The sequence below is a fragment of the Elephantulus edwardii genome, unplaced genomic scaffold, assembly GCF_000299155.1.
Source record: "Elephantulus edwardii isolate Elephantulus edwardi_28Jun2011 unplaced genomic scaffold, EleEdw1.0 scaffold00249, whole genome shotgun sequence".
Classification (NCBI taxonomy): domain Eukaryota; kingdom Metazoa; phylum Chordata; class Mammalia; order Macroscelidea; family Macroscelididae; genus Elephantulus; species Elephantulus edwardii.
In genome coordinates, this window is record NW_006399999.1 from 2,818,919 (window position 1) to 2,829,456 (window position 10,538).

At 42.5% G+C, this 10,538-nt stretch overlaps 1 protein-coding gene across 1 annotated transcript; it reads right to left on the minus strand.

The window, feature by feature from the left end:
* Positions 1-5,895: 5,895 nt before the first annotated feature.
* Positions 5,896-6,471, minus strand: LOC102874140 (transcription elongation factor A protein-like 3-like). Its single transcript, XM_006899245.1, has one exon. The coding sequence runs from the start codon at positions 6,469-6,471 to the stop codon at positions 5,896-5,898; it is 576 nt and encodes a 191-aa protein (XP_006899307.1).
* Positions 6,472-10,538: the final 4,067 nt, after the last annotated feature.

The window sequence follows — 10,538 nt, forward strand, 5'->3', positions numbered from 1 at the left end:
GACCTCCAGGTTGGGAGGAGACTGAGAAGGATGGGTTCAATAATGTATACTGCATTGAAAAAGATGAGGGAGAAAGCTGTTTAAGAGGGGAAATTATTAGGGATTTTTGTCATGACAGGGGTCCAGAGTGAAGGCTGTATAGTGGAGTGGACCTCAGGGGAGGAATTGTAAAACAATGAAAGAATTTTTCTTTTACTTTTCCAAAAGGGTAGTATACTAGAGGTGAAGGTTTGGGGGAGAGGAAAGTGCAACAATGAATGAATGGAAATCCAAAGTCTCTGTAAATTTCTATTTATATTAATAATAAATTAAAAGTAGAAAAAAAACAACCTATAATGAATGAGGATGAAGGAGGAAGTTTAGGCTGCTTTGAAGGACGTGGCAAAAAAAATAAGGCTCCAGGAATTTATTGAATACCAATTGACATATTTACAAACAGACACTGTCCTCAATGTGATTACCAGATTGTGCCAAGTAATCTGGAAGACAATTACCTGGCCAAATAACTGGAAGTGTTCCATATTTATTCCCATTCAAAAAAAAAAAACAGGTGACCTGACAGAGTATGGGAATTATCAAACAATATCACTAATACCACACTCAAGGAAAATCCTGCTGAAGATTATCCAAAAACGACTGGAACGGCACATTCACAGAGAACTACCAGAAATACAAGCTGGGTCTAGAAGAGGTTGTGGCACTAGAGGCATTATCACCAATGTCAAGTGGACGTTGGCAGAAAGCAAAGAATACCAGAGAACAGTGTTTCAGTGATTATGCAAAGACATTTGACTGTGTGTGGATCACAACAAATTGTGCCTAAACTTGAGGAAAATGGGAATCCCAGAACACTTGATGTACTCATGTGAAACCTGTACTTGGACCAGGAAGCAGATCAGGGCAAGAAAACACTGCATGGTTCAAAATCAGGAAAGGATGTGTCCTTTTCAATCTGTATTCAGAACAGAACATTCAGGAGGTGGGGCTTCATGAGGAGCAATGTGGCATCAAGATTAGAGGAAGATTCATCAACAATCTATGTTATCCAGATGACAAAACCTTGCTTGCTGAAACTGAGGAGGACCTGAAGCACTTGCTGCAGAAGCTCAAGGAGTGTAATCTTCCATATTGATTGAAGCTCAACATCAAGAAGACGAAGATTCTCATCACTGGACCAATTGGCAGCACAAGGATAGATGGAAAAGATATTGAGGCTATTAGAAATTACAACTTGCTTGGCTTTACTATGGACACTCTTGGCATTAGCCTTCAGGAAATCAGAAGACAAATTGCACTGGGAAAATCTGTGGCCAGGGACCTCTCCAGAGTACTGAAAAGCAATGATGTCAGTCTAGAGACTAAGGTATGCCTGATCCAGACCATGGTCTCCACAAAAATTACTTGCCATGCATCAAAGAGCTGGCCAACTGACTGGAAAAGATCGATATTTGTTCCCATTCCAAAGAAAGGTGACCTAACAGAGTGCGGAAATTATCAAACAATATCATTAATATCACATGCAAGCGAGATTCTGCTGAGAGTTATACAAAAACGTTTGGAACAACAGAGAACTGCCAGATGTACAGGCTGGATTTAGAAGAGGTGGTGGTACTAGTGATGTTATAGCTAATGTTAGATGGATCATGGCAGAAAGCAAAGAATACCAGAAGAATGTCTATCCGTGCTTCATTGGCTATGCAAAGGCTTTTGACTGTGTTGATCACAACAAGCTGTGGCTGACTCTGAGAAGAATGGGAATCCCAGAACATTTGATTGTGCTAATGCGAAACCTATACTTGGACTAAGAAGCGGTCCTCAGAACAGAGCAAGGAGACACCACATGGTTCAAAATCAAGAAGGGGGTTCATCAGGGATGTTTTCTGTCTCCATACCTTTTCAATCTGTATGCAGAACAGATCATCAGAGATGCTGGGCTGTAAGAGGAGGAATGTGGCATCAGGATTGGTGGAAGAGTCGTCAACAACCTGCGTTATGTGAATGACACAACCCCGCTTGTTGACACTGAGGAGGACCTGAAGCACTTGCTGCAGAAGGTCAAGGACTGCAGCCTCCTATGTGGATTGAAGCTCACCATCAAGAAAACGAAGATTCTCACCACTGGGCCAATTGGCAGTATCAGTATGGATGGTGAAGAGACTGAGATAGTTGACAGTTTTAGTTTACTTGGCTCCACAGTCAACATTCTTGTTAACAGCAGCCAGGAAATCAAGAGACGGACTGCATTGGGAAAGTCAGCTGTGAGGGACCTCCCAAGAGTACTGAAGAGCAATGACGTCAGGCTGGAGACTGAGGGGTGCCTGATCCGGGCTATAGTCTTCGCATTTACGTGCTATGCATCAGAAAGTTGGACAGTCACTAGGAATGAAAGAGAATTGATGTCTTTGAACTGTGGTGCTGGGGAATAGTAGTGAATGTACCTTGGACTGCCAAGAAAACAGATTCATCCTGGAGAAGGTGAAGTCGGAATGCTCCTTGGAGTCAAGGATTCTGAAGCTTCGTCTGACATACTTTGGGCATGTTGCAAGGAGGGACTGGTCCTTGGAAAGGGACATCATATTTGGCAGAGTGAAGGGGTGGCGCAGGAGAGGAAGACCTTCGATGAGATGGATCGATTCTGTGACTGGAGTGGTGGGAATGAGTGCGTTTGAGATGGCGAGGTTGGTACAGGATAGAACGGCACTTAGGGCTCGTGTACATAGGGTCAATATGAGTCGCATGCGACTTGATGGCACATAACAACAACAACTTTGATAAGAACTTATGTAAGGCAGTGGGGCCTAAAAAGACTTAAGTCTATGCCCACCTAGCTTTATCTACACTTTTATAGGAGACAAATGGAAGTTTTACAGTTTTTGAGATGTCAGAGAATAGCAGTCATTTTGCTACCTTATTCATTCACTACTTTCAGTTCTGACTCATAATAACACTCTTTGGGGTTTCTGAGGCTATAAATCACAGGGAGAGGAAACTGTCAAGCCTTTGGTTAAGCAGCAGAACTCACTACAGACCAGTGCACCCTTTTGTTACCATAAAGACTCCATAATATTAGTAATTATCAGCAGAGGGTTCAGGGCACAGTTGAATGGGGTGCCCAGCAGATATCGTTATATCTAGAGAAGAGGTCCTTTTCTCAGCTACCTAGACTTGTACAGGTGAAAACCATCAGTTTTCTCTGGAGTATCTGATAGGGTTCTAGGTTCTGTCACTGCAAGAGAGCAGCCTAACACAGTTTACGTACTCAGTGTATCATCTAATCTATGCAGCATCATGTAAGGAGAACCTTGCCATCTTTTTTTTCTCGATGGCAAGACTGACTTTAAGAACAATTGTCAGGTTGATTGGTCCAGCACTAAGCCTCAAAAGTGATGTTTCAACCTCTGGAAAAACTAGACTTCTTGTAGAAAGCTGAATCAGGATCCACATTTTACACTATACACAAAAATTAACTCAAGGTGGATCAGAGACCTAAAGGTAAACCCCAAAACTTTAAAGATCATAAGAGACAAAATGGGACCAAATTTAGAAGGCCTAGTCTATATAGTATAAAGAGGCTGGCAAATACAGCTAGAAATGCACAACCAGGAGAGTATAACATCAGTGAATAGAACTTTCTAAAGATCAGGTCCCTGTGTGCATCAAAACCTTTTTCCAGTAAGGTGAAAAGAAAACTTACTGACTGGGGAAAAACATTTGGCAATGCCATCTCAGATAACCATCCATAACAAAAACTTACAGAATACTACACAGCTTCCATAGTCTTTCTGATTACTAGTTATGCATCTGAGACCTGGACAATGAATAAGGATGACAGAAAAATAATTGAGGCCTTTGACCTTTGGTGTTGGAGAAGAGCACTCTATGGCCTAGAGAATGAACAGGTATGTATTGGAGATGGTACAGCTAGAGAGTTCTTTGGAGGCAAGAATGATGAGGCTTAGCCTCACGTACTTTGGACATGTTGCTAGGAGGTGCTATTCTTTGGAGAGGGACATGATGTTTGGAAGCGTGGAGGATCGGCGAAGGAAAGGAAGATCCTCAACCAGGTGGACTGACATGGTGACTGCTGCAATGGGCTCTCGTGTGTCAGGAAATGTGAGGATGGTGCAGGACAGGGTTGGATTCAGATTTTTTGTTGAGTCATACTCAACTTGACAGTACCTAACAACAACATGGCCTCCACAAGAAAAATCTGAAACCCATTTACAAGATGGGCAAAAGATAAGGAAAGACTTTTCACAGAGGAAGACATTCAGATGGCCACAGACACATGGAAAAAAATGTTAAAAATAATTGGCAATAAGATATGCAAGTCAAAACCACAGTAAAATGTCATCTCACCTCAATTGCAGTGGCAAATTTCAACATGACAGAAAACAATAAATGGTGGAGAGGGTGTAGAGAGATTAGAACTCTCATACATCGTTTGGTGGGATTGCAAAATGGCACAATCACTCTGGAAGGCAGTTTGGTGTTTCCTCAAAAAGCTGAACATAGAGATTCTATATGATCTACCTCTATTCTACTGCTAGGAATATACCCCAAGGAAAACAGAACTGAGGCACAAATGGAGATTTGTAAACTGATGTTCATAGCAGCGTTATTCACAACAGCAAGAACATGGAAACAACCCAAATGTACAACTACAAATGACTGGAATGAGAAATTGTGTTGCAAATATGAAACATATATTCTCAAGATCAATGATTTTTAAAAATACTAGATAACATAGGTTATATAAAAAGTGAAAAAAGCATAGGTTATACAAGTGTTTAGATCTTTCATTCATAGAGTCACTATGAGTCATCTATGACTCGATAGCACTTAACAAAAACAACTTATAATGTAGCAGAGGCTAGAGAGTAAACTAGCTCAGATGCACAACGACAAACACTGCATAATGCCATTATTATAAAAGCAAAAGGATAGCCATCAAGGTGTGTATGGATATCCAAAGAGGGAAAAGGTGGGGGGAAGGGGGACTGAAGGTGGGGAAGGAGGAAATTACAGAGTGGCTAAGTTTGGTGGGTGGATAGGGAAAAGGAATTAGGAATTATCCAGTGGGTATCTGAAAAGATGGGTGTAGATCAATGGTGATTAATTTTGTAAAACATAGTGTATCGGAATGATCATAAGAAACACAAAGTGAATGAAAAAAAAGTAATGTTCCACCTGTCATTTTGTGTTTTAACAAAATTTTTAATGTTTCAGTAACTTTCATAAACTTACTGGATAGTTCAGTTACTTATGTTTTGTTTGCTCTGTTTAGCTTTTATTAGTTTTTTTATGGTAGACATATCCTGTTGGGGAAAAACCAGAAATGTGTTGCCTGAACAAAAACAACAAAGAGCCACTTGGTAGGAGCCTTAGGCAAACAGAGAAGATAGAAAGGGCAGTAGTATGCACTCACTAACATGATTTGGCCCAGGGGAAGACGGAGGATGAGACACACTAGCAGAGGAATGTCATGGGGAGGGGGTACTCAAAACTTTCAAGTGATTGGACTAATTTCCCAATACAAGAAAGACCTATTGGTGGGGGGTCGTCATTATACAGGAATATCCATTGCCTGTTTTTACCCCATGCTGATATGTATTATGGAAATATATCCTTTTACAAAAAATGGGCTGATACTGTACATATGGTTCTGCAAACAGTTTTTTTTATTCATACATGAATATTTTTTCCATGCACATGGGTGGAAAAAATCCACTAAGACACACAGCGCTGCTGTTGGGTCAAAGGCTGGTGGTAACAAGAGTGACACCTACAGCAAGTATCAGCATAGCTTAAAGCACAGAGCCTGGCAGGTACCTTCCAGGGAAAGTAGGGCTGGCACGATTCTCAGATGGGAATCAGAATTGAAAGGCAAAGGTATTAAAGGTATGGAAGATCTTCTAAGTTCTTCTGCCCTCTCCCTCCACCCCTCACTCCTCTAACTCCTCGCTGTCCCCTTGGGGGGAATGGATCCTGGACATCTCTTTGCATCCAATGAAAACCACCCATTTTCTGTTTTTTCCTTAGCTCCTCCTGACCCTTTGACATATCATCACACTCCCTCATCATCTCCTCACTCCTCAAATGTCTTTCGCATGAGTCCTCTGGATAGACCCTGGGGGAATCCTCTGTCCCCCTGTCTGTTTTTCTTTTTGCTTTCCGGGGCACATAATCTTCAGCAGGGTGCTTTTCAGCAGCCCTCTCTGGCTCACTCTCTAGCTTTTCCTCAGGCTTCAGCTGGCCTTCACCTTGGGATGCCCCCATGGTGGCCCCTGTCTCCCCCTGCTTCTCTTTCTTTCCCTCAGGTTGTTCTTCATCACCTGGTTCTCCTCCATCATCTGCCTTCCCCTCCGCTTCAGTCTCTTCTGACTTTCCTTCCTCTTCCGGCTCTACTTCACTTTTTGGTTTTCCCTCGTTTTTCTGGTTTCCTTCATGTTCACTGTAGAGTGTGTCCATGTTGAGATTCCCTTTCTTTTCCTGTCCTGGAGGTGGGGATGGCAGAAGTGGTCATGGGTGTGGGGGAGATGAGAGGAGACAAAGAAACACAGAGACTGAGCCCCTAGGAATGGAGGCAGGTTACTCCAACCTGACCAAGACTCCTAGTGTGGCTTCTGCCCACTCCTCATCTCTCCCTCCCACACACTTGAGCCAACTGGTTGCTAGGCAGGCCCTGTCACTAGCTCTACTTCCACCATGGGCACATGTGTGGCCATGAGAGCTGGGAGGAGAGAACTACAAGATCCCTAAATTTTGCTCAGCCTTTCCCCGCTCCCTCCCACCCCCGCATGCTCCCCAGCCCCTGACCAAGTGCAATGCTTCCTCCAGACCTTTAGGATTTCTGGACAGGATGCTTCTCCTTTTCTAGAGTGCTGGGAACAACAGATAGGCAGACCTGTAGGGAGATGGGAGATGGACATTGAGCTTAGTGGACGCACAGTGATAGGGGTCTTTTCCTGAATCCGGGCCTCCTCTTCGAGCATTCATTCCTTCCTCCACCCTCATGCACTGACAACCTGTTCCCACCACCACACTGCTAGGCTCAGAATGCAGAGTATGAGGAATTCTTTTCAGACGCTATCTTTCCCCCCCCCTTTTCTTAAGCTTTTTTTTTTTTTTAATAATTTCAATGAGCATCTAGAGAGATTTTGGATTTCCATTCACTCATTGCCGCACTTCTCTCCCCGCCCAGCCCTCCCCACCCCAGTTCAGAATCTATATTACTTCTCACTGTCGCACTGCGGGGGGCACTCTCCTCCCATTCCTAACTCTGGAGGGGAAGGAAGGCACTGAAGTAGGATCGAGAGGTAGGCCAGGCGCTGCATGGGTCCTCTCCCACACTTGTCCGTATCCGCTTTCTGTTCTCCCAGGTGCTCTCCATTCTATCATCTCCCGCTGCCACTAGGCCCTCCCCATCCCATCCTAGCCAGTCCTCCGGGTTTCCCCCATCTCATCCCCTCCCATTAACCAAGTGCCTCTCCCTGATCCACACCTTTCTTTCTATGTTCTCCATCCTTTCCCCTCTCACCCACTTCCCACTGCTCCAAATCTGTTCTCACTGACACCCACCCCCACATGCTCTCATCCCTCCCCATCCCTGCCCACGTCCTCTGCGGTGCCCACTCTACCCTCCATACCCATTAGGGCATACTGACCTGTGGGATGAAGCAGGCAGGCTCCTCTTGGGATCGCCGCAATCCACTTACCAGCTGCCCTTGCTGCTCCAGGAGCTTGTTCCACTTGTGTGGGACTGAGGGCTGCAAGGGTGAGCACGCAGGTAAACCTGATGCCCACGTCTGCGCCTGGCCGGTCACGTGGGTGCCGCCGCGCGTCACCAGAGGCACGAGCCCCCCCTGGCCCTCCACCCCCACTTCTACCTTTGAATGTTCGCGGGAGCTGAGAGGTGGTGGGCACTGAGAAGAAAAAGAAGAGGCAGTTTCCGGACTTCAAGTGCTTTACCTGATGCATTTCAGGTCTCAGCCCTCTTGTTGTTGAGTACTGTAGAATCTGAACCAATCCTTAGTTGTCCCTCCACCGGGTTTTCAGAGGCCATTACTCACTTGGGAGGAGCAGCTGGTGGATTCTAACCGCTTGCATTCGAGATTGCAGTGCAGGTTCTTACCACTAGACCAACAGAGCTCCCAGATCAGCTCTCTTAGATCCTCCTAATCGCCAAATTTAACTACTGAAGCAAAGGAAAGGGGCTGGCTTAACCCCACAAGCGCAATATGCGAGTCTTACAACAACCAACTTTTTAAAAAATTGATATTTTAATGAAAGTTTATAAAGAACTTGGATTTCCATTCATTCTGTGTTGCACATTTTTCTCCCTATTGCTCACCCTCCCAGTTCGCTTTTTTCTTTGGAAAAAAGTTCTTTCATTATTATACAGTCCCCTTCCACTCTACTATGAAGCTCTTATTCTAGACTCTTTGTCATGCCAATCATATATTCCTTTTATAGAATTCTATCCATCGTCTGTTTCAATGCCGTGTACGTTATTTATCACCTCTTTTCTTAGTTTCCCCCCAGTCCCCAATGCCAGTACTGTGTTTTTTTTACATTATTATTCTTTAACTTTATTATTAATTTCAATGAAAATTTACAGAGACTTTGGATTTCCATTCATTCATTGTTGCACTTTTCACCCCTCCCAACCCAGCCCCCCCAGTGCACTACCCTCTTGGAAAAGTAAAAAAAAAATTCTTTCATTGTTTTGCAATCTCTCCCTCCAGGTCCACTCCACTATGCAGTCTTCGCTCCGGACTCCCGTCATGACAAAAACACCTAATCACATATCCCTTTTAAACAGTTTTCTCCCTCATCTGTTTCAATGCAGTATACATTATTGAACCCATCCTTCTCAGTTTCCCCCCAACCCCGAGGTCAGTCCTGTTTTACAACAGTGGTTCCATGCAGTATTTGTCCTTTTGTGACTGAGATACTTCATTCACCATAATGTCCTCTAGGGTCACCCATTTTTAATAATATTACATGAGTTCCTTGTTTTTCAATGCAGTGTAGTATTCCATTGTGTGAATATACCACAGCCTCTCTATCCATTAATTTGTTGATGGGCACTTGTTTCCAACTCCTTGCTATTATGAACAAAACCACAATAAACATGGCTGAGCATGTATTCAATATTTTATTGGCAGTGCTAGCTAAAGCAATATGGCAAGAAAAGGAAATATGAGGTATCCAAACTAACAAAGAGGTAGTAAAACTATTTCTATGTGAAGATGGCATGATAGTGTATTTAGAAAATACTAAAGTCTCAGAGAAAACCCATTATATGTAGTTGATCAAATCAGCAGAATGGCAGGATACAACATGCAAAAAAATCAGTCAAATTTACTGATAATATCAAAGAAAACATTGAAAAGTTATACTAATTACAATAGACAACCACAAGATGAAATACTTAGGAACAAAAGACCTATATTTTTAAACCAACAAAACAGTATTACAAGGAACAAAAAGAAATCTAGATACTAGAACACTATATCACATTTATAGATAGAAAGACTTAATCCTGTGAAAACACTTTCTATGCAATTCAAAACCAGAAACTGATTATCTTCTTCAAAGAGCTTGAAAAGGTAATTTACGATTTTATTTGGAAAGTAAAGGGATCCCAAATAAGCAATGCTCTACTGAAAAAAAGAAAAACAAAATAGGAGGCATCACACTCCTTGATCTACTACACAGCCATAATAACCAAAACAGTATTGTACTGGTTCAGTGACAGGCACATAAACAAAGAAAACAAAATTGAGACCTAGAAATCAACTCATAAAAAAAAAAAAAAGAAATCAACTCATCTACCTATGATCAACTGATCTTTGATAAGAAGTCAAAATCCAGTAAATGGGGAAATGACAGATTCTTTAACAAATGGTGCTGGCAAAACTTTACATGTATCTGCCAAAAAATCTGAAATAAGTCCCATATCTCACAACATATGCACAAACCAACTCAAGGTGGATCAGTTACCTAGGGATAACACCCCAAACCAAAAAGATCATCAGAGAAAAACTAGGAACAAGTCTTGGAAGCCCTAGTCCATGAATGACATAGGGAGTTCTGGTGTGTCATAGTGGTAAGGAATTGTGTTATCAACATAAAGGTACTCAGATAAAATCCACCAGCTGCTCTGTGGGAGAAATAAGGGCAATTTTGTGGATTTATTGCCTTTGAAAACGCATTGTAAAGTTAACTATGAGTCGGTCTGGCTTTCGATCATTGCGAAGTTCTTTCATAAATAGTACCAAAAGAGTAACTTGTTGAGAAATCCTCACTTTGATTAAAGATCTGATATAAAGGTCCAATGATGATTAATTTTAAAAGTATAGTGCATGGGAATGATAGTATGTAACACAATGTGAATGAAGCATAGTGTGAAGCACAATGTATACTAACTTTGTAAGTAAACTGGTGTACATTTTTTAACATAGTATAACAAATAGTGTGTGTGTGTGTGTGTGTGTGTGTGTGTGTGTGTGTGTGTGTGTTTGTACCTTCTG

Excerpts from the sequence above, each read along its gene's own strand:
- LOC102874140 (XM_006899245.1), bottom strand. The coding sequence starts at position 6,471 with ATGGACACACTCTACAGTGAACATGAAGGAAACCAGAAAAACGAGGGA.